The sequence below is a fragment of the Conger conger genome, chromosome 16 (genome assembly GCF_963514075.1).
Source record: "Conger conger chromosome 16, fConCon1.1, whole genome shotgun sequence".
NCBI lineage: Eukaryota > Metazoa > Chordata > Actinopteri > Anguilliformes > Congridae > Conger > Conger conger.
Genome location: NC_083775.1, coordinates 10,796,542 through 10,823,498, shown reverse-complemented (window position 1 = coordinate 10,823,498; position 26,957 = coordinate 10,796,542). Strand labels below are relative to the sequence as shown.

Genomic DNA, 26,957 nt, shown 5'->3' with positions numbered 1-26,957 from the left:
TTCTTTAGCGAGAGCATCAGTTGCAATTTATTCTTGAAAGGCAATGAACAGCCTTAAATATTTTCTCAAATTTAAGCCTATTTTAGTGGCATGCCTAGAGGCATCTAAAACTGCAGGACAGTCTACCTAAGATAATTGATGCCATTTTAAAGGTGTAGGGTGGTCACGCACAAATATAGATTTGATTTCGTTTTTAACTGTTGACTGCTCTTTATAGATACTTTCATATTTAGAAACTATTATTTCATTATTTTTTAAAGCATCTTCGCTCTATGGGACGTTTTACAGGTGCCTGAGACTGACCACACGCTGTATGTCCAGCATTGACGCCTTAAAAGCACCCTCAATATATGACTGAATTAAAGAGGAAAAAAAGATCATAGTAATAGGAACACTATCGTTCGGTCCTGGTTACATCCCGGTCCCCTAATGTTAGATGCGACGCGTTGTTTTATAAGATCTGTGGAGGTCTGCAGCAGTCGACCAGCTGCACTCTGCTTATGTTGCTGGGAATCGGTGTCTTTGCGGGTCGTCTGTTGCGTGCCGCGTCTGTTGTGCAAAGTGTCAGTTGTGCGCAGTGTCTGTTGTGTAACCCAGCTAGGAACAGTTAGACGGAAGCCTGCTAATTAACTGCAGTAGTCTGCAATAATACAGAGAGCCGGCATATTTTCTGCCCTTTGAATTGAGCTGTAAAACGTGATGGATCATGGCCGTTCCGCACCCGGAGTTGAGTGACCCTGAGTTCTGACAGCTGAAGAAACATGAGTCGGGGAAGAGGGACACAGGCATTTTCTTTTGCTGCTTTTTTTTATTTTTTATATCACTTAGAAAAGCATTCATTGTCATCCGTGTTCATATTCTCTGGTTCAGTTCAGACCTGGGAGAGAATAAGTGAAAGAAACCGTGAGGTTCTCGCCTTCTCTTTCTCATGAACATCCACTCCTTATTAACTCAGTCGGGCTTGTCCCACTTTAGCGCAGCGCTGTGGGGCCCAGGCATTTATGGCTAAATATACCTGTAAAGATAGCGAGAGAAGGAGGGACAGGAGGGAGAACGAGTGGAAGGGTGAACGATAGCTATTTCCATCAGCCGTGACCCACTGTTATAACCTAGTTTCTGCCCACCTCGTGCTCTCTCTCTCTCTCTCTCTCTCTCTCTCGCTCTCTCTCTCTCTCTCTTTCTCTTACTCTCCCTGTCTTTCTCTCTTTCTTGCTCTCTGTCTTTCTATGTCAATCTCACGTTGTCCTCCCTCTGTCTTTCCCTTTCTCCTGTCTCTGCCTCTTTTCTCCCTGAGCTCCCTCTGTCGCTCTCTCTGTGCGGTGCTTTTCACAGTTGTTATGGAAACCATCTCGACCTCTCATTGGCCCCCTTCCTGCCTCTCTCCCTCTCAGGTGGTGTTGAAGAATGCCCATATGGCAGTGGGCTCCCTGACCATCAATGAGGAGAGGTCGGAGGTCATCGACTTTTCCGTGCCCTTCATAGAGACTGGCATCAGTGTAATGGTCTCCCGTAGCAACGGCACTGTCTCGCCCTCAGCCTTCCTGGGTGAGCGACTCATTGGTTAATGTATGCCCCTCCCCCCCCAGTCTGTTTTGCCCTTAATGCTCAAAAGCAAATTCAGTCTATGTACTGTATTAACATCCCTTCTTCTTCCCCTGCTCTCTCTCTTTCTCTTCCTCTTCCCCCCTCCTTTCTCAGAGCCGTTTAGTGCAGACGTTTGGGTGATGATGTTCGTGATGCTGCTGTTGGTGTCGGCGATGGCTGTCTTCATATTTGAGTACCTCAGTCCTGTTGGTTATAATCGCTGTCTTGCGGATGGGAGAGGTGAGAACGGCTATTATTACATAAACGCTCTGAGCGATGATTCAGACATGCAGGTAGCGCACAGGACGCCATTTGCAAAAAGCACTACACAGTTCTGTGAGAGGCCAGACAACAGAAGCGCTCTTGCTGTCACACAACCTCTCACGCTGCTACATCTACTCAACATCGCACTTAACTCTGTCACAAACAAAATAACTTAGCGTCACATAAAACTACACAAAGCTGTAACATCACACATCCTGCTGTAGACTACTGTGGCACATTGTTGCATGCCTCAACACAAGCTGCTACACAAACTGCTACACAAACTTAAAATATGTATATTATTTATCATGTTTGGTTGGGGAGCCAGGCAATTTAAATTTATTGGCTTATTTAAGAGGGACACTGCACGTTAATGACATCACTGTTTGCCAGAAAGGTTACTTTCCATCTGTAGTCCCTGGGCATAAGCACAGGTAATAAAAGGCATAACAGACATGGTATGCATGGACAGACAATTCAGCATAAAATAGGTAAGTTGGAGAGGAGCCGTGTAACAGACAAAACAAACAACCAACCAAGCCAAGGGCAGCCTGTAGTGTAATGGCCTGGACGATAAGATCCGGCCATTGGGCCCTTGAGCAAGACCCTTAACTGGGCGAGCATCTCTTAGGGCTCCACGGGCCATTGTCCCCTGCTTAGTCCAATCAACTGTCAGTCACTTTGGATAAAAGCGTCAGCTAAATAACAGCATTTTCATTTTTTAAAGGCGAGCACTGTTGTGGGGGGAAAGCACAGTATTGTCCCGCGCTGCCCATCACAGTAAACAATCCCAAACATCGCTCCGTTCTGTACACCAGTAAAACTGACACGTCACGAAGCCGCGCAGCGCCACAAAGGGCCCGCCATGCGTCTGAAGGACACGCTCAAACTCTCCCTGGCGTAGCCATCCTCACAGGTGCCCTCGCTAATCCCGTATGCTCACCTGTGTGGCCTCGCCCTGGGAACCGTCTTTCTTATTCATCTCAACACTGTTCTTCCTGCTCATGTTTATTTAACGCGTCTGATATTTGCATATATTTGCATATTCCGGGTCAGCCACGACTGCGTCGGCCATTTTGATTAAACGCACTGCTAATCAGTGTCTACTGTTCCTGTTGATATCGCACTATATATAGATGCACACTTCCTAATCTGCATCATTTATTGTGCTGTTTAAAGAGAGATGTTCTCCCAAAATATGGTGTCGTTCAAAAGCGGCTGTCTGCCATCAAGGTTAAAAGATGGGGACCTTGGACTGCGAGGGGTGTTGGAGAGCGCCGTTGATGTGCGAAGGTTTCTTGTCCTCGTTTGTGTCATCCCTGGCACTTTTGAGATTTTGTGAAATGGCCACTGTAGTGTAATTACAGAACATCACACACCCAACGACGCCCCCCTCCCCCCACCGCCAGCCTCAAGGGGATCACATGCAGTCATTTACACCCCTTGAAATGAAACGATAAAAATGCCTGCTGTCAGAGGCGTGAGTACAGGACTGGAGAGTTTTGACAGTCCTCCCATGTTCCCTCACACCCCCCCCCCCCTTTTTTTTTTCCCTTCAGAGCCTGGGGGTCCCTCCTTCACCATCGGAAAGGCCATCTGGCTGCTCTGGGGCCTGGTCTTCAACAACTCCGTCCCCGTGCAGAACCCCCGCGGCACCACCAGCAAGATCATGGTGTCCGTCTGGGCCTTCTTCGCTGTCATCTTCCTGGCCAGCTACACTGCCAACCTGGCCGCCTTCATGATCCAGGAGGAGTACGTGGACCAGGTGTCCGGGCTGAGCGACAAGAAGGTAGATAGTTGCATTTATTTATCGTGCTTTTCTCTCACTCACAAGCGCTTTACAGTGATGTGGAGGAAACTAACCTCAACCACCACCAATGTGTAGCACCCACCTGGGTGATGCAACGGCAGCCATTTTGCGGCAGAATGCTCACCACACATCAGCTGCGGAGGTGCGGGAAATCAGGGGATGATTAGGTGGCAGGTTGAAAGGCAGGACACCGGGGAACTCCCCTACTCTTTTAGAGTGTCACAGGAACTTTAATGACCACTGTGAGTCAGGGCCTCAGTTTAACATGGCATCTCCTACAGCACAGTGTCCCCATCACTGCACTAGGGCACTGGGGTTTATTTGACCAGAGGGAAGAATAGTGGGCCAGGGCAGCCCTGCCTTCTCCTGCCTGGTCCGGTGGGGATTCAGTGGTTTGAGGGCAACTGTTGGGTGTTCCACAGAGGATGTGTTTGCCTGCCTGTCCCAGTTTCCTGTGCATTGTGTTTCTGTGTCTGGCTGTGTGTGCGAGCTGTATTTGTGTCTGAATATTTACTTCCCCTTTATCATTCAGTACATGATGTGGACACTGAATTTGTGAACTTTAGTTATTGCATACATTTTGTATATTTTTATTTAGTTGGCAGCCACTCTTATTCTGTCCCTAATACTGTAACTCCCAATCCTAATTTGAGGAGTTAGATTAACTGCACATTGTATCATTGGAGAAAAGAGAACAGGAGAGACATGGGTGTTATTCTAGGGCAGCTGCTGGATCCCCCAGTGGTCTGTTGTACATGGAAAAAGTATTAATATTTCAACAAGTTCACATCAGGCTTGAGAACAGTGGCAAGATATGCATGTAAACATGCAGTACAGCCAACCCACAGGATAAGTGTGTCTGCTAGTGGAAATTAGTGCTAGTCTGCTCCAGTCAGCTAACCTCTCTACCTCTTTTTCTCCATTCCCCACTTCCTCTCCCTCTCCATCACTCCTCTCTCTCTCAATCCACCTTTCTTCCTCTGCCTCTCTATCACTCCTCACTTTCTCAATCCATCCCTCTGCCTTTGCCTCTTCATCACTCCTCTCTCTCAATCCACCCCTCTTCCTCTGCCTCTCTATCACTCCTCTCCCTCTCAACCCATCCCCCCTTCCTCTGCCTCTCTATTACTCCTCTCTCTCAATCCATCCCCCACTTCCTCTACCTCTCTATCTCTCCTCTCTCTCAATCCATCCCCCTCTTCCTCTGCCTCTCCATCGTTGCTCTATCTTTCTCTCACTCTGTCAATCCATCCCCCTTTTTCTCCCTGCCCCTCTGCCTCTCCATCACTCCGCTCTCTCTATCTCTCCCTCTCCCTCTCTCTCTCCGTACCCCACAGTTCCAGAGGCCCAACGATTTCTCTCCGCCATTTCGGTTCGGGACGGTGCCCAACGGGAGCACGGAGAGAAACATCCGGAACAACTACAAGGAGATGCACACCTACATGGTGAAATACCACCAGAAGAACGTGGACGAGGCGCTGTACAGCCTGAAGATGGGGTGAGGGAGTGGGGGGTCGTGGGCTTAAACGTTTCCGTGGGTGTGCTTTTCCCTGGTCATCCAGTCCATAGGGGGTTCTTGCTCCTGCCTTTGGGTCAGAGACTTCTTTGTTGCCGTGGCAATAAAAAGACTGAACAATCTGTAATAATAGTGGACTGGCTCTTTTAACTTGTACATTGTGATACTTTAAATGTAGCACTGCATATTGAATCGGGTAGGAATGACTCATTTCACTCCTGCTTGTTTCCTATGGTGTGTTTTGCAGTCCTTGCTGCAAACCAAATTTTTCCCTGGCACGATACAGTGGAAAGTTGAAGTTGAAGGTCTCTGGCGATTAGAGAAAGTGTGGGCCTCTGTCCCAGAGGTCTAGGGCCTTTGGAACTGTGGGTTGAGTGCATGGCGGGGTACAGTTTTTCTTCCCAGCATGCAGTATTATCGCTTTTGTTCTTTGGTTTGGGGACGCGAAGCCCAAGGGCAGATACTGTAGAGCCCTTGTTCCAAGAGCTGCTGAGATAAGGCGGCGAGTACGGAGCAGCATTCATCACACGAGCGCGACATCAGCGGACGTTTCCGCAACGGCCAAAAACGCAGAAGTAACCGCGCCGGGACGAGCGTGCGTCCAATGCCAATGAAGCTTTTACATCCTGCGATGTCATCCTAATGCGAGTCATAACCATGAGCATAACCGCAATCGCACCATCAGGGAGTCCGTAGTGAGCGCGTAAACACGCGTAGCTCCTGCTGTGCTGCCTGGCTGTGCTGATGAGTGGTTTAGCGGTAAATGCACATCCCTCTGCCTGACTGTGCTAATTACTGGTTTTAGTGATAAACACGCACCCCTCTGCCTGACTGTGCTGATGACTGGTTTAGCGGTAAACATCCCTCTGCCTGACTGTGCTGATGACTGGTTTAGCGGTAAACATCCCTCTGCCTGACTGTGCTGATGACTGGTTTAGCCGTAAACATGCATCCCTCTGCCTGACTGTGCTGATGACTGGTTTAGCTGTAAATGCACATCCCTCGGCCTGACTGTGCTGATGACTGGTTTAGCAGTAAACACGCATCCCTCTGCCTGACTGTGCTGATGACTGGTTTAGCGGTAAATGCACATCCTTCGGCCTGACTGTGCTAATGACTGGTTTAGCGGTAAACGCGCACCCCTCTGCCTGACTGTGCTGATGACTGGTTTAGCAGTAAACACGCATCCTTCTGCTTGACTGTGCTGATGACTGGTTTAGCGGTAAACACGCATCCCTCTGCTTGACTGTACTGGTGACTGGTTTAGCGGTAAACGCGCACCCCTCTGCCTGACTGTGCTGATTACTGGTTTTAGCGGTAAATGCACATCCCTCTGCCTGACTGTGCTGATGACTGGTTTAGCGGTGAATGCACGTCCCTCGGCCTGACTGTGCTGATGACTGGTTTTAACAATAAACACGCATCCCTCTGCCTGACTGTGCTGATGACTGGTTTAGCGGTAAACGCGCACCCCTCTGCCTGACTGTGCTGATTACTGGTTTTAGCGATAAACACGTACCCCTCTGCCTGACTGTGCTGATTACTGGTTTTAGCAATAAACACGCATCCCTCTGCCTGACTGTGCTGATGACTGGTTTAGCGGTAAACGCGCACCCCTCTGCCTGACTGTGCTGATTACTGGTTTTAACGGTAAATGCACATCCCTCTGCCTGACTGTGCTGATTACTGGTTTTAGCGATAAACACGCATCCCTCTGCCTGACTGTGCTGATGACTGGTTTAGCGGTAAATGCACGTCCCTCGGCCCGACTGTGCTGATGACTGGTTTAGCGGTAAACATGCTCTCCTCTTCCCGCTCAGGAAGCTGGACGCCTTCATCTACGACGCGGCCGTGCTCAACTACATGGCGGGCCGGGACGAAGGCTGTAAGCTGGTGACCATCGGCAGCGGGAAGGTCTTCGCCTCCACGGGCTACGGCATCGCCATCCAGAAGGACTCCAGCTGGAAGAGGGCCATCGACCTGGCCATTCTGCAGCTCTTCGGAGACGGTAAGGCTCGCTGCTGTCGTTACCACGTGGATGCCGGGCTGTGTCAGGGTGGTGGGTGGGTGGGGGGGGGGGGGACAGTTGCCTATGGGAGGCCAGCCACTGCGTCATTTTAACCAATTGGAAGGCTATGCTTAGCTGTCCAGTTTGTGCAAATCAGTTCAGTGATAAAAGCTGTGCCAATCAGTTAAAAGTTTGCTTTTTGAAGCCTGACTGTCCCATTATGGATCCATTTTACAATCTTGCTTCTTGTTCCAGCTGATTTATAGCCCTCTGCTACCGCTGGTGTGATTCCACACTGATCGCTGCCTGGAACACGACACAGAGTATAGTGTTGACCGTAGTACAGATCATAGAAGTCCAGAACTTTCAGAAATTGCTGGGACACAGCTGGACTGTAGTCTGCGCCTGTATACCAGGCTGGTTCACAGAAACCTGCTGTGAAAAGAAGGGAAGCTGGGCCACAAACATGCAGCATGGATACCAGAGTGCAGGGGGGTCCCAATAAGAGTGAAGGGGGTCCCAAAAAGAGTGCAGGGGGTCCCAAACGGACAGAGCTGGGCTGCAAATCTGCAGCATGGATGCCAGAGTGCTGGGGGATCCCAAAAGGACAGAGCCTCCCTTTCACATCTGCAAGTGATCCGCTGTCTCCTGTGCAAGGAAGAAAAATGTCCACTAATCCCGGACCGGCTTTCCAAAACCCATATTCCCATTTGCCCTGCCTCGGGTTCTTAACCCATGAAGGTGTGAGGTCACAGTCCTGTGATGAATGCTCTTGACTGTAGATGATGCGAGTGTAACAATCACCCCTGGAAACTGAGAGGAATGGGGTTCTAGAACACAGACTTTAAAAAAACAAAAAACCTGCTCTTCAAAGGGTTGGCAGCTTTATCAATATTTTCTGTCCTGCTTTCCTAAGGCACGAGCGGTGCCTCAGATCACAGGGAGGAATTCAGAGCTCTTATACAAACTTCATCTAGCTGCTACAGGGCCTAGTGACGGAGATGAACTCTTCAAACTTATCAGGTCTGCAGATCTGAACATTTTCCTTAGCTGTTTCAGTGACAGTATGTGGATGTTCAAGCATTACCAGTTTGATGTTGTAAAAGTGGTTGAGAAGCTGCTGACAGCTTCTGACCCAAAAGTTGAGGGCAGAGGTGCGCAGACCTGTGTCAAATGTGTATTTGTTTTCTGTTCAAATATTCAATACTGGGCTTGTCTTGTGCACTGGAACCTTCTGGTTCACCTGGAACACTTGTGTGCACCAGGCAAGATCAGTTGAGCACAGAAAAGCTTTTGAATCCTAAACAATTACACATTTGATCCAGGTGTGGTGGTGCAGGAATGATCTGGAACCGCCCTGTAGAACCTGCGTGGAGTTTACATTTTTTTGGGTGTTCCACTGTTATAATCTATCCTTGCCTTTCACCCAATGCATGCTGGGATAGGCACTATCCTGAGCAGGAATAAACGGGTTGGATAATGTGTGGATGGACAGAGTGTAGTAATGTACAGGAGTGCAGGATCCAGTCCTGAGAGGCACACAGCACTGCTGGATCCACATAACTCCGCTCTGTGGCTGAAAGAGGCTGTACAGAAGGGAGGTGAAGTAATGGATGTGCAGGTTGCAGTCTTATCCTGGGCACAGCGTGCTGTCCTAATTAAGAGCCCTGCCTTTGCAGCGTGCCAGGGAATATGGGGCAGGGTGGAGTGTGAACCCTACCCTGTCTGAGACAGAGAGAGAGAGAGAAAGAGTGAAAGAGAGAGAGTGTGAGAGTGAGACTGTGAGAGTGAGTGAGTGTGTGTGTGTGTGTGTGTGTGAGACAGACAGAGAGAGAGAGAGAGAGAGAGACGGTTTGCACATGTGTGTGCATGTGGTGTGTGCGTGTGCATGTGTGCATGTGCACGTGTGTGTGTGTGTGTGTGTGTGTGTGTGTGTGTGTGCATGTGTGTTTGTGTGTGTGCACGTGTGCATGTGTGTGTATGTGTTTGTGTGTCTGTGTGTGTGTGTGTGTGTGCATGTGTGTTTGTGTGTGTGCGTGCATGCGTGCATGTGTGTGTGTGCACGTATGTGTGTATGTGTTTGGGCATGTGTGTGTGTGTGTCAGAGAGAGGCAGAATGTGGGTCAGCATGGACCAGCAGCCTGGTGCAGTAAATGGACTTCAGCCCTCACCGGGTTTCAAAGTCATTTTGACACACTGCGATACACACTCCGAGTGTGGCCTACTTACTGAAACCGATACACACACGCTCTGCGCAGCCAGGACGCACCGCACACACGCCTGACGATGAGAAGGAGAGACAGGCGCTTTGGACAGTACCACAGTCCCGGGCCCTGGAGATCCCGGGTCCAACAGCTGCCGTTGGACGGGCTCCCACCTTCAAACCACCAGTTTATGGAGCCTTGGGGGGGGGGGTGGTGTATGTGTTTCATCGGGTCTCTGCCCGATCTGCTCACCGGTGCTGGGGGACCTTTTCTCTCATCAGTGTAAAACTGAATCACAGGATTGTATATGTGATTTAACATTCCTCCTCACGGGGCCACGAGTGACTGAGTGATGTAACAGGAAGTGACCCGTTAAACAGACCAGCATACGCTGGGTGACGCGGGGACTGCACGTGCTCCCTTCGTGTTGTCTTGTTTTGTTGCTGAATGTGTGTATTCACGCAGAACAGGCAGACGGAATGAGAGCAGGGTATTTATGTAGACGATATTTATGTTTGAAGTTGTTTTTAAAACTGGTGTTTTAAAGCTAAAAGATGTACATATTTCTGAATAACAGTTTATTTTTCCAACCCCCTCTCCCACCTTCTTTTCTTCCCCTTGTTTTATGTCTTTGTCCTCCTTTCTTCCAATATTCCTTTTTCTACCAATCCCCCTCTCACCCCCTTCCATCTGTCACTGCACACTCCTCTCACACACACACACACACATACACACACACACGCACACATACCCTCTCTCTCCCTCTCTCTCTCTCTCTCGCTCTCGCTCTCGCTCTCACACACACACACATACACACACTACTCTCACACACACATACACAAATACACACACTCCTCACACACACATACCATCTCTCTCTCTCTCTCTCTCCCTCTCACACACACACACATACACACATACACACACTCCTCACACACACACATACACACATATACGCACTCCTCACACACACACACACATACACACACTCCTCACACCCACACACATACCCTCTCTCTCTCTCTCTCTCTCTCTCTCTCTCTCTCTTTCGCTCACACACACACACACACATACACTGCTCACACCTCAAATTTCAATGACACACACACACACACACACACACACTCTCGCACCTCAAACCTCACTGACACACAAACACACACGCGCACACACACACGCACCCACCCCGCAGGTGAGATGGAGGAGCTGGAGTCTCTGTGGCTGACGGGAATCTGCCATCACGAGAAGAACGAGGTGATGAGCAGTCAGTTGGACGTGGACAACATGGCGGGCGTGTTCTACATGCTGGGCGCGGCCATGGCTCTTTCCCTCATCACCTTCATCGCCGAACACCTCTTCTACTGGCAGCTGCGCTTCTGCTTCATGGGTGTCTGCTCTGGCAAGCCGGGCTTCACCTACTCCATCAGCAGGGTGAGTCCTGTGCACACCTCCACGCCCTTCACCTGCTCCGTCACTGAGGTCTATAGGATAGCATCTCCCAGAATGCGTCTCCACGCCCTTCACCTGCTCTGTCACTGAGCTCTATAGGATAGCACCTCCCAGAATGCACCTCCACGCCCTTCACCTGCTCTGTCACTGAGGTCTGTAGGACAGCATCTCCCAGCATGCACCTCCAAACCTTACCTGCTCCATCAGCAGCCAGGGTCTCGCAGCATTGACCCATAACACCTTCTTAAATTGCTCCTGTGCTGTCTAAGTCTTATTATACCATACACACAAGTAGTGTATGCTACTATACCGTATGCACAAGTAATGTATTCTACTATACCATACACACAGATAATGAGTGATGCTATACCATACACACAGGTAATGAATGGTGCTACACCATACACACAAGTAATGTATGCTACTATATCATACACACAAGTAATGTATGCTACTATACCATACACACAGATAGTGAATGGTGTTATACTGTACGCACAGATTCTGAATGGTACTATACTGTTCACACAGGTAATGAATGGTGCTACACCATACGCAGAGATGATGAATGGTGCTATACCGTACACTCAGGTGTTGATGTGGAAATCAAAGCCATGTGCAGTTTCACAACTTTCATTGTTATTTAGTCAGGAAACACAGCAGCATCTCACTCCATAGCTTCCAAAACCCGCACGTGTTGCTGACCCAAACAAGTGGACCAAACAGGGAGCCCCAGAGCCCTCCTTCAGAGCGTGTGATTTTATGGCTTAAACCGAGAATAAAATCACTTACTAACACATTAAAGTGGCTATCCATACGTTTCTCAGTCCGAATACAGGAGTTCTATTCAAAACTAGGAGGAGCATACACACACACATACTCTCTCCGTCTCTCTCTCACACGGACACACACATACACATACGTGTTTTTATTTATTTATATAATTCAGTAATTCAGCGGTTAATTCTTGCTCTTTCGCATTCGTCATGCAAGTTCCTGTATGTGCATCATCATATTTGAATACTTGGTGGGACTGACGACACTACCAGTGGAAAATAGCATATCGAGGAGAAATTTCAAGAATGCATTGAATCAATATTGCTGCAAATATGCCGGTGTGAAAATGTATCGCATATGGCATTTTAATATGAAAAGGTTAAGTAAATAATAAATAAATAAATAAATAAATAAATAACTGGATTTTTATTTCAGTGTAAAAGAGGAGAATAACTGAAGAAACAGAAAGGGGCATGTTACATTTTGTTTTACTTTTATCAAATCAAGGTGCTGGAATAACCCTTAAATTCTTTTTGATGTCACTCCGGCATAATTCAGAACCGCAGAGGGTGAATAGTTGGAGGCCAATTGCGTGGCTAATTAGCATATCACAGAGCTGCTTCCCGTGTATCAGACCTAACGAGTGGAACGAGACTTCAGTCAAGAGAAAAACTGATGCGTGGAGACGGCCCTTCTTTTCTCGGCTGCATTCAGCCTGACGTGAGTTACGCGTGTGTAATTACGCTTTTTCAGCGGAGGCCGAGATAAAGAACGGGGACGGCCTCGTTTCGACCTGCACACTAATGTGCCCCGATCCGCGCCCTGGCGCCGCGCCCCCTCTCCGAAACTGCAACTTCTCACACTTCTGAACACAGTTCCCTTCTGTCTCGTAACCATGGCGATGCGCACAGGACCCAAAGTACCCGCGGACTCCAGACGTCTCGAACGCCCCGCGAGGTTACGCGTTATAGATCACCCTGGCGGAACTGGACTGAGCCCAAAACCTTTCCGGAATCGCTGCGGACCCGCCTACCGCAGCTCGCCGCAGTGCAATCACCACACAGCTGCGGTCCAAACCGCCAAACCTATCATGCGCATTGGTTTCGTCCGCCGATCATCTTGTTTATATACTCAGCTGTGTTCGTCTCTCTGTTTCGCTCAGGTCCTGGGGGGCCTCTGTGGATGTCCCGTCCCAGAATTTTAATGAGCTGTTAATTTTTCTTAGGTGCTTTGTTTAACTAATTGATTAGGCCTATTGTTGAGCTAATTAGGCCTGTTTAATTAGGCCTACATAAAAAGGGGTTAATAAAATTAACTGATCAAATTAAGGACTGAGGTGAATCAATTGCCTTCTAATTGGTGAAAGTGTGACACTAACCATTTGGTGGATAATTAAGAATTCAAAGACAATGCACATGATAACGAGCCAATTCAAAATTATGAAAGAATTTAAACACTAGGAGCTATTAATTCACCTGACCGGTTAAATCATTGTGTTAGCTGTTTTTATGTATTTGTTTGCTGAATACCACTGCGTGAACATGGGATTTTTCTTCCTCATGGCATGCATTGCTAAAATAATATGTCTTATGGGGGTAAATAATCGGTCATGAAACATGAAAAGCATCGAAGCGAGAAAAATGAACAGCTTAATTTAAAATTCTGGGATTTCAACTGTGTTTGGAATGAGAATGAGCGTACTTAGGGCGCGCCCAGGACCGAGGCTGGTACCCACTGCCACAGGAGTTCTCTTGGCCCTTTGATCACTCTGCTGAAAAAATGAGATGTTTCTGAAATATACTAGAACATACAGTTCTGCATCCCCCCACGGCTACTCAAACATTCACACAAAAATCCTGGAAATTGCCAAAAATACAAAAACTTGTAAAAGATTATGGATCCCAAAGCAAAATACCAAGACACTCCGTATGCAGGTGGAGAAATATAAAAAGTGGCTACATAATTGTTACGACCGGCAGTCAAGCAGTCAACAACAAAACATGGAGACCAGACAAGGAAAACAGATTTAAAGAATTTTATTTGCAATAATGCGTTTCTGTCTGAATGCGTGTCAGAATGAATCAGTTTAGGGGTGTTTGAGTGTGAGTGCAAGTGGAGCGCGGAAATCCAAAATAACAAAAGGAAGACCAAGTCCTCAAAATACCAACAACCAAACCAAAGAACAGGGACCAACGTGTCGACCAAGAGCTGGACTTCATCAGGGTCCTGACACATCCTCACACATATTGTGTTCATATTTTAAGAAGGCATCTACAGTGCAGTCCATAAATATTTGAACAGTGGAACAACTTAAGTTGATTTGGCTCGGTACTCAAGCACATTGGATTTGAAATATAAACAAATGAGAATGGGGTTAAAATGCAGAATTGAATGTTTAAGATGTCACCTTTAATGTCAGGCTATCTGCATCCATATTGGGCAATCCATGTAGGAATTGCATTCCTTTTTATACAAATCCCTCCATTTTAGCGGACCAAAAGTAATTGGACAGTTGACTTCTCAGGTGTTTCTGATTTGTCAGGTTTACTCAGTAGCTTCTTTAGTGCAGGTATAATAAAGCTTACAGTATCCTGTCTTGATTCTAAGCTTTTGATTGCCCTTTGGTCCCCTAAAATGGGGGGGGGGGACTATTTATAAAAACAGATGTAATTCCTCCATGGATCTCCCAATATGGATGTAAATATCCTCAAATTAAGGTGACAGTCTGCATTTTAACCTCATATTCATGATGTCATTTCACATCTAATATGCTGTAGTTCGGAGCCAAAAGAACATAAATTGTACCACTGTCCAAATATTTTTACTGACTGTACTGTAAAATCTTTACGCATAATTTACGCACACTTTATTTATCCAACATTTAGTACATACAGTGTCGTATAATGTCTAATGCATCCATGTATGATGTTGGTTGCCTATGCACTCTTCTTAAAGCATATCACAATCCATGACCCTCAATGAAGACCTTTATAATGTTTATAATCTTGTGTGAATGCCAAGCATTGGAGGCATTTGGAGTGTTTCTACTGAAAAATGAGAGTGGGTCAATAACCTGAAACATTTTTCCTGGTCTTATTATTACGGTGCAATAAAAAGTGGTAGCCAGCTAATAAGTTCACGTCCGAAAGTTTCTCTTTTCCAAATCCTCCAAAAACTGAACATGAACCCTCTTTGTGCTCAAAGCTTGAGTTGGTCTTTAGGACTCGGTTTGAATACAGTAGCTCTGCCGTTCCTCCTTTGCCCTCCAGCAAGATCTTGAAATAGCAAATCCAGTCAAAGCCTGGAACTCTGACCTGAGCAAGATCTGCCCACTAACGTCTCAAAGCGCTGGCAGGTGATGACGCACAGACACGCCAAACGGAACGAAGGGGAAAGGACTCAGCGAGTCAGAAAGGCCGAAAAGAAAGACATACCGGCCAAGAGTGGACATGGCACCTTCAAAAGACTCAAAAGTTATAATAAGCAAAGCGAAAGAGATGTGCTAACAGACTGGTAACGTCCTGGTCCAAAAAAGAATGAGCCGAAGGGGAGGCGCTTGGGGAGAGGAGTGAAACGTCAGGACAGAAAAGCGACGGAAGCGGTGACTAAGATGGACGTAAACAATGATGCACTTGACAGACATGTGACCCCTCCGGCTGGAGTGATGACCCCTGCAGCAGCTGACGGGCTGTTCACCTTTGACCTTTAATGTCTGTCAAGAGTCCCATTAACCCCGCAGTCATCAGCCGAGGAAAATTGCAGGGTTATGCCCGTGCCTTTATCCATCCATCTGTCGCGGCTCATTCAGTCTCAGTTCCTGTCGGACTGACCTGCCACGAATACCAGCGCCGTAGCGCTTTATTCCGTTGTTGCGTTTCCATTAGCATGAATATTTGTGGATTCCCAATTTTTTTTCTCTTCGGTGCAATGGTCACGTAAAGAGGGCATTGTCTTCTTACTAAGTGCCTTCTTGCCTCTTACAGAAGTCAGTGATCAAGACGTGCAGCTGGTGTAGACTGTCGGACAATCAGATGCCACAAGGAAACATTGCAGTCAGTCCATGCTTCTCCACATGTTTGTATTGGCTTTGTCCTGGCAAGCAGTTTATCTGGCTGATGTCTGGGGGCTCAGAGTGAAAACTGGTGCAGAGGAATTTTCAGCATATTGATTTGAGATATAGACGGGGAGGCAGGGCCACAGACTTTACTGGGACTCTGTCGTTGTCAATCAGTTCTCCCCTCCCCCACCTGCATGCCCCCTGTGTCCCATTCAAACATGGACATTCAGTATATGTACATATATACAGTGCAAGCTGTAAGTACTTGGACAGTGACACATTTTGTATTTTTGTTTTATGCCCCCCCCCCCCCAGAAGTAATTGGACAATTGGTTTCTTGGACAGGTGTGCTACGTTTCATCATTAGCTCATGCATAAAAGAGCAAGCAAAAGGTCTAGAGTTCATTCTGCATTCGGAGTCTGTTGTTGTCTCTCAACTTGAATACCAAAGAAGTGTTGATGCCAGTAAAACAGGCCATCAATAGGCTGAAAAATCTGAATAAACCAATCAGAGACATAGCCAAAAAATTAGCTGTGTCAAGATCAACTGTTTGGCACATTGTTAAGAAGCAAGAACACACTGGTGAGCTCAGCAACGGCAAATGACCTGGTAAACCATGGAAGATCAATGTAGTGGATGACAGAAGAATCCCTTTGAAACGGTTCAACAGATCAATAACTCTCTATGATGTACGTATAGATCAAGAGAACACTAAGCGTAAGGGTTCGCCACATGATGCAAACTCCTGGCAAGCCGCAAGAATAGAATGGCCAGGTTACAGTTTTTTAAAAAAAAGGTACAGAAAAAGAAAAAAAAAAGGTTCTGGAACAAGGTGTTATGGACAGATGTGATGAGCTTGTGAGAACAGCCTGTGTGAAACATGGTGGTGTTAAGGCTTGGGCATGTATGGATGGTACTGGAACTGGAACTGCCCGTTTTATATACATGCTACATACTGTATACAGTATCCATATCGCATATCATACTGTAGTCGAGTCTGGGGAGTGACTCTCTCTCTCTCTCTCTCTCTCTCTCTCTCTCTCTCTCTGTCCCTCCTAACCTACAGGGCATCTACAGCTGCATTCACGGAGTCCAGATTGAAGAGAACAAGTCGGCGCTCAACTCCCCCTCGGCCACCATGAACAACACGCACTCCAGCATCCTGCGTCTGCTGCGCACCGCCAAAAACATGGCGTCCCTCTCGGGCGTCAACGGCTCGCCGCACAGCGCCCTGGACTTCATCCGCCGCGAGTCGTCCGTGTACGACATCTCGGAGCACCGCCGCAGCCTGGCGGGCCACTCGGACTGCAAGGCCCCGTACCTCCCCGAGGACAACATGTTCAGCGACTACATCAGCGAGGTGGAGAGGACGTTCGGGAACCTTCACCTGAAGGACAGCAACCTGTACCAGGACCACTACCTGCACCACCACCCGAGCTCGGCCACCCCGCTGGGCCTGGCCGGGCCCCCGCCCAACCGGCCTCACAGCCTGGGAAGCAGCAGCTCCCTGGAGGGGGGCATGTACGACTGCGACAGTCTCGGGGGTGGGGTGGCCCCCATATTCACCACCCAGCCCCGGTCCTCCATCACCCACAGGAACAATAAGTTTGACCTGATCGCCGGGCAGACACCACCCTCCGGCCCCGGTTTTCAGCCGGGCCTGCCCGACATATACGGGAAGTTCGGCTTCAAAGGCGCGGCGTCCAGCTCAGGGTTTATCGCGGGACACGAGCGGTACTGCGGGGCGGGGGGCGGGATGAGCGGCGACGACGGGAACATCCGCTCCGACGTGTCGGACATCTCCACCCACACCGTCACCTACGGCAACCTGGAGGGGAACGCCAAGAAGCGCAAGCAGTACAGGGACAGCCTGAAGAAGAGGCCGGCTTCCGCCAAGTCGCGGCGCGAGCTGGACGAGATCGAGCTGGGCTACCGGAGGCGGCCCCACCACTCGGGACACCACCACTACCACGGCCCCCAGACCCACCGCTCGGCCTCCCCGCCCCCTGGACCCTCCGAGCGGAAGAGCCAGAGGGGCGGGGCCGGCGGGAACTGCTCCTCGTACTTATTCCGCGACAAGGAGAGCCTGAGAGACTTCTACCTGGACCAGTTCCGCCCCAAGGAAGGGGTCCCGCAGTGGGAACATGTGGATTTGACTGACGGGCCCAGGGGGGGCAGCAGTGGCGGGGGTGGGGGTAGCAGCTTGGTAGGGGTGGAGGATTTCTTGAAAAGCAAAAGCAAGAAGACGGAGTGTAAGGGTGGTGTCGGGGGAGGCACCCCTGGCCAGGGGCCGCAGGGGCAGACCTGTGGGGGCCTGACAGGGGGCGAGTGGGAGTGTCGAAACTGCCGCGCCAGCGTAGGAGGACCCAAACCGATGCTGCACGGGGGTGGGGGTGGGGGGTACGGAGGCGGGCCGGGAGGGGGCGGCTCGGGGGGAGGGGGCAGCCGTCCCAGCTCTGCCTCCGCCTGCATGCGGTGCGACGCTTGCAAAAAGACAGGCAACCTGTATGACATCAGCGAGGACAACAACCACCTTTTGGAACAGCTGGGGGACAGTTACTCCATGGAGGGTGGGAAGGGGGGGATCGGGCAGCCGCTGACCCAAGCCCAGCGCCGGAGGCCCAGTCTGGGGGGCAAGCCCTTGCGCAGGCAGCACTCGTACGACACGTTCGTCGACCTGCAGAAGGAGGAGACGGGAGGGCTCGGAGGCGGGATGGGGGGCCTGGGCGTGGGGGGCGGCGGGATGGGGGGCATGCTGCCCCCGCCCAGGAGTGTGAGCCTGAAAGACAAAGATCGCTTCATGGAGGGCGGGAGCCCATACTCGCACATATTCGACAGGCACGGGGGGTCGGAGCGCGAGCGAGTCAGCGACCGGGATCCGCTGTTTTTGGCCGGGGAGAGAGGGAAAGGGGGCTCTCCTTTCGGGCTGTTCCGGGGAGGTGAGGGGGTGCTGCACCGTCGGTCGTTCGGAGACAGAGACCGAGACAGAGGGATGATGGGGGAAGGGGGCGGAATGGGAGGTTTCTCCTTGTCCAAGTCTCTGTACCCGGACAGGGTGAACCAGAACCCCTTCGTCCCCACGTTTGGCGATGACCAGTGTCTTTTGCACGGCGCCAAACAGTCCTACTACGAGAAGAAGGAGCAGCAGCCGCAGTTCCATAAGAGCAGCCCCACGGACTTCAGGGGCTCCATGGGCGCGGCTTCCTTCCTGCCCGCCTCGGCCGCCGCGGGGGTGCTGTCCAACGTGGCCCCCAGGTTCCCCAAGGAGCTGTGTCTGGGGGGGCCCCTGGGCAACCACCTCGGGGCCCCCAGCAACAACAAGCTGCTGTCCGCCAGGGATGGCCTCTGCGTCCAGCGGCCCTTCAACAGCTCCAGCAACGGACATGTCTACGAAAAGCTGTCGAGCATCGAGTCCGATGTGTGAGACGGGAGAGAGGGAGGAAGAGAGGGAGGAGTGGGAGGGAGACATGGAGGGAGGGAGGATTGGGAGAGAGAGAGAGCGAGGAAAGAAGAGAGATTGAGATGGAAGGGGTTGTGAGATTCTATCACTTCTCAGAGAGAGGAAAGGAACGTCGTATGCAGTGCAGGGGAAAGAAGGATGAAAACTGGTCCACGGAGTGAAAGGGTGTCACAGGAAAGAGAGAGTGATGCAACAGTACAAAATGGCGGGCAAGCACAGAGAGACAAACCCGGTCTGCCCACTGGCCTCTTTGGCCTCAGCTTCAACGACGATTTTAAGGAAGCGATACTTTTTGTAGTCATTAAACGAGTGTTTGTCCTTTTCCTATAAGCTGGAAAAAACCACAAAAAATGGTTTGTTCAGGGAACAAATACAGTAACGTTTCCTCAAGCCGGATGTTGAAAGCTAAAGCCGGAAGCTTGTTTGGAATCCACTGTGCCACCCCACCCCCAACCCTGCTCCCCACCTCCACCCTCTTACAGTTCTGAGCGAGTACTGCAAATTAGGAGGGAGAGGAGCAGGTGGAGAGCGTAAGTGGTTTTTTTTACCACTCTAAATGAATATATCAGGAGAGAGTAGAGGCCAGTTTACTCTGGTTTATACAGTATCTTCACCTTTAACTTTATCTCATTCATTTACCTCACCTCCCTTCATCTGTTCCCAACACCCAAACAAGTGATTCTGGCCCTGGTTCATGAAACACACAATCATGAATGAGAATAGAATTCCGACCGAACTAACAGGGTATAATAATAATAATAGTATGAATAGAATTGTGAATAATGAAGATGTTATTAGAACCAGTTATAAAAAATAAAAAAAATGGTTACGTCATTTAGTTTTATTTTTTAAATATTTTACGCCATTTAATATTTGTGGTTATTTCTTTGTTAGCTGACTGTGGCAGGGAGCTCGTTATCTAATTAAACTAACGAGCTGGAAGGGAGAGACAGTAATTTGATTTCTTCGTTTTGTTTTGTTTTCTGTGTTCTTTTTAATGGTGTATTATCCATGCTCATTTGTGCGCTTGCTCTTCTGAAATGATGTGACAGGTGGTGAAAGAATTGATTTGCACAGTAATGAACTGTACACACTGATACAGAGTGAGGATTGTGTCTTCGAGATGCATCTCGTGTCAAGCAGTCGGAAAGGTGTGTCCTGTGATACGCGAGGGGGCTGACACTGCACGTAGGATGTGCCTTACAGGATTAGAAAAGATTGCATATCTGCTGAAGATGGCTGCTACAATGATTGAGATATGTGTACGGCAACCTGAAACGGTTTGTTCCAGCATATCCATTTGTGTGATATCGCATGGAATATGCCTCAGGCTATAGATATATGAGTGTTGGGCTCAGCCGAGAACATCTTACTGTTAGGGTTTCAGAGCCAAAATGGCCGCCAGCATGATGAATTGGACGTGCCGATGTTCTGTAACAAATAAGTCCTGACAAGGGATCCTGACCTCCAGGTGTTTCTTCTAGTTACGGTCTTTACCTTAAGGGCAGTGGAATGAAGTTTGATGCAGCTCAGTTATGGGCTGAATGAGGTGTTTAAAGAATATAGCTGAAGCTCAAGGTATTACAGGACAAAATTGAAGCAAACATTGAGACACACGAGACAAGGGAATAGGTCCAGACGGCGCCACGCAAGAGTTCATGGGTTTCAGTGTCCAAAGATATGCCTTATCACCACAAATCAATTCAAACTTTACAAGGTGTTGTACATAATATGTCTTAAGCTTGCTGGTTACTGCTAAAAGGAATTCAGTTTAGGACATTTTTTGTCTTAGATTTAAGGGCTGGTAGAAATTTGATTTAAATGCTGAACTGAACAAAGATAACATTAAGCAGGTTTTGAAAGCTACATTTTACAAAGTATCACGGCAATTTCTTACTTTTATCAAATCCTATCAAATTGTCTCACTATTATTATTATTATTATTATTATTATTATTATTATTATTATTTTAATATAAATGGGGTGGGTGTTTAAACCCTGGGGGATGATTCCTGTACCACTGACTCCCATGTCCTCAAGGACTAACCACACTGTTCAGCCATGAAGTCATTGAATTTATTCAAATCTGATTGGGAATCACGTACATGTTTTATACAGAGTTTATAATCGTGTGGTTTTGCCAACGCGGACACGCAGAAAGACAAAGCCGAGAGGAGAGAATGCAGAACGGGTGTCAGGGAGAGGCAGGAAGGTCCCAGGGCGCAGCAGTGTCAGTGTCTTCACTGTAAATACATTTAATAATCTCTTCAATTTGTACAGTAAGCAGACAGTCAGGATGTAACTTTCAATATGTTTTACAGAAATTTAAGAAATTAAATAAAATGAGCATAAAAAATCCAAAAAACTGAAAAACTGAAAAAATATGCAAAATATAATAAGTATTACTAATTATGATAGTAGGTATAAGTAATCATTTATTTGGTTTAACGTCATATTTATTACTTAATTATAACACTTTATTAATGAGTATTATTATTCTTTTAAGAATATACTTTTTTCTTATTTGCATTAAGGTATTGAGGGTAATATAAGTATTGAAGTTTTATGTGAAAGAAAGATGTTTAGTTTAGGGGGTCATTGCAAAATTCCCTTAAATTGTATTAAGATCATTTTAAGAAATTCTTCAGTCACGCACCAGATATAGAAATGTATCTATACATGCATGTGATACTGCATTACATGTATATATAGATATTGTCGCATATAGATACAGCATTGTGATCCTTCATTTTAAATAAATAATCACTGATTAATTTAGTTTGATAGATATTGATAAGCTATACTAATTAGCGATAGCTATTTACTGAACCCAGTTCCTATAGATTGCAGGTAATATGCCATTTCATCTTCTTCAAGAAGCGGCTGTGTTGCTATCTCCTGCATTCTGTAAGAACTGTACATCCATATTGAGTGGCTGTTGAGAAATCTCTGAAGGTGTGACACCTCACTTGTACAGAATGCCCACATGGCTTGTAAATGTATTGCATATCTCGATCAGGAAGGATCTTAAACAATTTTACAACCCTTAGTTTTACAACCCTTTTGCAACCCTTATGGAAAAACTAAAATGTTTCTCGTGTCATCTCAAGTTAACGTGTCACGCTGTGCAAACGCAAATCAGGTGTGAATTCGATTTGAGTTTTCAAATTATCACAGCAACATTTTGAAATGTGTGGTTTTCACATTTTCTCATTTTTGATCCTTTTGATACATTTAAAATATTATTTTTCTGGTATGTATCCATTTCTGAGTAAAAATGTCTGTGTGTTTGTGCGTGTGTAGATTTGGGAGCATGAATGGCACTACATGCATGTGTGGGTGTATGCCATTTTATGGTTATGATGTGAGGCACACACTATCACGAATCTGATATGATATTTGTTTCAGATCTTTCTCAGTTTGTTGTCACAACCAGTAGGGCTGTGATGAAGAGGTGGAGAGGGAGGGGGTGCTAAAGTGATTTGTCTGAAAATGCTGTTCAAATGTATTCATGTTTTTTTCATTGATTCCTTTAAATTGAAAAGTGTGCGTGCATGTGTATGTTTGTGTGTGTGCACGTGCGTGTGCGTGTATGTGTATGTGTGTGTGTGTGTGTGTGCACGTGCGTGCGCGTGTATGTGTGTGTTATAGGACAGTATGAGAGTGATGTTTGGGTCTACTGAACCTTTTTTAGCACAACTAGACAAATTGATTTCCTTCATTTGCAGTAAACAGCATGATCCCCGCCAGTACATCATGATGTTTCTTTTCTTTATACGCATTTCAGTTCATTAACATTAAATTAATCACTTCCTGTTTTAGTTGTTTGGTATGATAATGTTTGATAATTGCTTCCCTATAAAATACAGATGTTTCTGTGACCATATTTAGGCTAAGAAAGTAACAGAAGCAGGATTTTGCAAGGAGGAACAGACTGTTTCTGGATTTCTTTCAAAAGCTCACATAGATGCTTTCAACACAACTCTTTCTTGATGATCACTGATATGAAATATTTGTATTTATTTGACCATATTTTCATGTAGCATCATCACAATTTTCCATGAGTAATTAATTATATGTCATGTGCAGAATTAGTTATAGTTTTCTACAACTAAGGGCAGTCAAATAAATTTAGATTTAAAAAGATCAACTTTAATTGTCTGACTATAGTTGTATACAAACATATGTACATATGAACACATATACATATATGCAGGGCTGCAATAATAATCTATTTGGATGTGAATATAAACCTAAACTGTGAATTTTTCAACAGCCACAAATGTTTTTGATGCTACATATATAATGTATAACTATATAATGAAAGCTAAAATATGGTCTACAAATATAAATAACCACTAATACAAAAGAACAAATGTATTCACTTTATATCCTATGTTTATACAAATGTATGGATTTAATGATCACTTTTTCTTAATAGTACTTCTACTATTAATCATATAGCAATGTTGTAGTGCTTTGATATGACTTTTTGCATTTGCCTTGTGCTACCTTATGCAAATGAGTAAATTACACAATTAGCCAAATATTCTGAACACGCAATTACATCAATAATTTAAAAAGCAACCACATTGATATAATGTTGGTAATCATAAGAATACAAATGTATACGTTCATTTCATGTTTGTTTTAAGGTAGGCACTTGTCATGTTTTTTGGTGTGTCATTGGCATCTACCATTTTAGAGTGTAGAGAAGGGCTATGGCACGTCACCATGGTGTAGAGGAGGTGTGTCACCATTGTGTAGAGGAGAGGAGGTGTGTCACCATGGTGTAGAGAGGAGGTGTGTCACCATGGTGTAGAGAGGAGGTGTGTCACCATGGTGTAGAGGAGGAGGTGTGTCACCATGGTGTAGAGGAGATGTGTCACCATGGTGTAGAGAGGAGGTGTGTCACCATGGTGTAGAGAGGAGGTGTGTCACCATGGTGTAGAGGAGATGTCACCATGGTGTAGAGAGGAGGTGTGTCACCATGGTGTAGAGAGGAGGTGTGTCACCATGGTGTAGAGGAGATGTGTCACCATGGTGTAGAGAGGAGGTGTGTCACCATGGTGTAGAGAGGAGGTGTGTCACCATGGTGTAGAGAGGAGGTGTGTCACCATGGTGTAGAGAGGAGGTGTGTCACCATGGTGTAGAGAGGAGATGTGTCACCATAGTGTAGAGAGGAGGTGTGTTACCATGGTGTAGAGAGGAGGTGTGTCACCATGGTGTAGAGGAGAGGAGGTGTGTCACCATGGTGTAGAGAGGAGGTGTGTCACCATGGTGTAGTGGAGGAGGTGTGTCACCATGGTGTAGAGGAGGAGGTGTGTCACCATGGTGTAGAGGAGAGGAGGTGTGTCACCATGGTGTAGAGAGGAGGTGTGTCACCATGGTGTAGAGAGGAGGTGTGTCACCATGGTGTAGAGGAGAGGAGGTGTGTCACCATGGTGTAGAGGAGAGGAGGTGTGTCACCATGGTGTAGTGGAGGAGGTGTGTCACCATGGTGTAGAGAGGAGGTGTGTCACCATGGTGTAGAGGAGGTGTGTCACCATGGTGTAGAGAGGAGGTGTGTCACCATGGTGTAGAGGAGAGGAGGTGTGTCACCATGGTGTAGAAAATGGGAGGTGTGTTTATCAGCTTTATTTTTTTGCTCATTGTTATTCCCCCGTTGTTATGTCAGTTTCAAGTAGTATGCACATATTTATGTGTATCAGACCATGTGTGTGTATGTGTGTATGTGAGTGTGCATGTGTGTATGTAAGTGTGCTTGTGTGCACGCCTCAGATGTTCTGCGGGTGGTTGAGTGTGTTAAAACTCTTTCCCCAGTTCTATAAAGATTAATTTACTGTTTAATTTAATGTCCTTCCATGATAAAATATAGAAAATCTTTAATTGAAATTTGGGTAACATTTTAGGGCTAAGGGTTGTAACAAAGAGTGTATCACAAAAAAATACAAACAAGAAAGATATATATATATAAATACTCTTACAGTGCATTTACTAAAGGTCAGCATACAGTGTATAGCTGTGGTGTTTCAACACAAAGTGTGCACTCCCAAATAAATTAAGTTAAATTCACTGCAACTTCTTTCTTTAAATATATAACATATCTTGATTAAATGTATCATCTGTTGAGGTACATGCAATTTACATTTTATGCCAGGACTTTATATCCCTGTATCTGGCCCTTTCTGTAAAATGTTACCAAAATTTTTACATCACAGAAATAACACAAAAAATGAATAACTGTACAGATTGTGTAAATATAAATATGGAAAAATGATGACACTTATTCCTTCATTTTTTGTATGGAAATAATTAAATAAACAACAATAATAAATTAACAAATTCATTGCAAAAAAAAAAAGAAAATACAAAAAAAAAACATTCATAACGGTACTTATAATATATACTGACATGTACAATGATAAGTGCGAAAATCTGATTCTGTCTCTTTGTACAAAATGAACCAACTAAGAAAGTGTTGAGTATTAATAAAAAAAGATAAGCCTCACCACTGTTACTGTGTCTTTTTTCCTGTTACTGTGTGGGAATTTTCTTCTATTTCTCACAAATGATACTAATTATTAAAATTCTTCAACTTTTTTTCTTGTTTCGTTGAGGTTTTCATCAGGAAGAAAGGTGATTGACCTCTTTTCTGCCTTGCGAGTTCCATTTTACACGCATCTTTTGCATCCTGACACCTCTCCTCTCTGAAAAATCTACAGGTTTTCTCTCCCTCTCTCACCCTCTTTTTCTCACACTCTCTGTGCTTGATAGGGATCAGATCTTGCAAAGATTGTGCTTTTCTTACAACAGCATCCTATGCAAATGAGCTGGCGAATGGTGTTTTGCGGTCCACGTTCAGGAAATGAATGGGAGCTCAGTGCTGTGATAAAGTAATGGTGAAAATTGACGCATGGAACAAGCGCAAGCTGGAACCTCACAACTCACAAGAGATGATAAAGCCATTAAGAGAATGTCCTCATTATTCCCTGCCCATTTCCTTCCCTCTGTCTCTCCCCTCCTTCTCCCCTTTTCTCTCCCTCTGTTTCTCTCCCTCTCTATTTTGTACTTGTGTACTGTAAGGCCGGTCTACCTGGGACCAAAGACAGTCTTACTACAGTGGTAAGACTCCATTCGCCCTGTGTTTGCCCGTTCACACCTTACTGCTGGGGGGGGGGGGGGGGGGGTCATCGGTGGTGGTTACCCAGGAAGCCGGACCGTTTGGAGTCCCACCCCCAGCCCCTCCGCCCCCCAGCAGAGCTGTCCTGGAGCAGGCTTCCCATGTGCTTGCCAGCCCTGCCCCACACCGCTGCTCCCCTCCAATCAGGCGACAGATGACGCGTCCTCCTGCCGCTTGTCCGTGGTACTCTCCTCTGATCCCGGATGAATCTGGCAGAGCTCCTTATTAGGGCCTCGGTGACCACACGACACCCAAATTACATCCAGCGAGACACATTTAACCCGAGGCGAGAACTCTGGTTCAACTGAGCAGTGTGGGTGGAGTGGGGAGGTGGTCCTGAAGGGCCCGCACAGTGAGAGTGTATCGGGACCCGGCATTCACACACAAAGCTGAATGGAAGCTGCGCCCTCTGCAGGCATGTTGTGAGAGTGAGCAGATCTCCCAGATCAGATCGACCGAATGGAGTTCAATGCTGAATGTCTGTCTATACATCTATAGTCTGAATCCAGGACTATTTTGCTGATCTGGGCCTGTGCTGATCTGGGATCGTCTCTCTGGTCTGTATTGACCTGGACTGTACTGATCTGGGTCTGTCACTGGTCTGTACTGAGCTGAATCTGTCTGTACTGATCTGGGTCTGTCTC

The 26,957-nt window shown here is 46.8% G+C and overlaps 1 protein-coding gene and 1 long non-coding RNA gene across 2 annotated transcripts in view; both read left to right on the top strand.

The window, feature by feature from the left end:
• The window catches only part of LOC133114600 (glutamate receptor ionotropic, NMDA 2B-like), a 54,901-nt gene extending 35,807 nt beyond the window's left edge, over window positions 1-19,094 (top strand). The window contains exons 8-15 of the mRNA XM_061224125.1: window positions 1,392-1,545; window positions 1,699-1,824; window positions 3,408-3,637; window positions 4,996-5,156; window positions 6,995-7,182; window positions 10,579-10,817; window positions 16,737-17,933; window positions 17,967-19,094. Of these exons, the coding sequence (XP_061080109.1) occupies window positions 1,392-1,545; window positions 1,699-1,824; window positions 3,408-3,637; window positions 4,996-5,156; window positions 6,995-7,182; window positions 10,579-10,817; window positions 16,737-17,933; window positions 17,967-19,094 (3,423 nt within the window). The remainder of the gene's footprint in view (window positions 1-1,391; window positions 1,546-1,698; window positions 1,825-3,407; window positions 3,638-4,995; window positions 5,157-6,994; window positions 7,183-10,578; window positions 10,818-16,736; window positions 17,934-17,966) is intronic.
• Window positions 19,095-24,113: 5,019 nt separating this feature from the next.
• On the top strand, window positions 24,114-25,641 carry LOC133114882 (uncharacterized). Its single transcript, XR_009705588.1, has 2 exons — window positions 24,114-24,424; window positions 24,481-25,641. It is a non-coding gene; the product is annotated as an uncharacterized LOC133114882 (long non-coding RNA).
• Window positions 25,642-26,957: the final 1,316 nt, after the last annotated feature.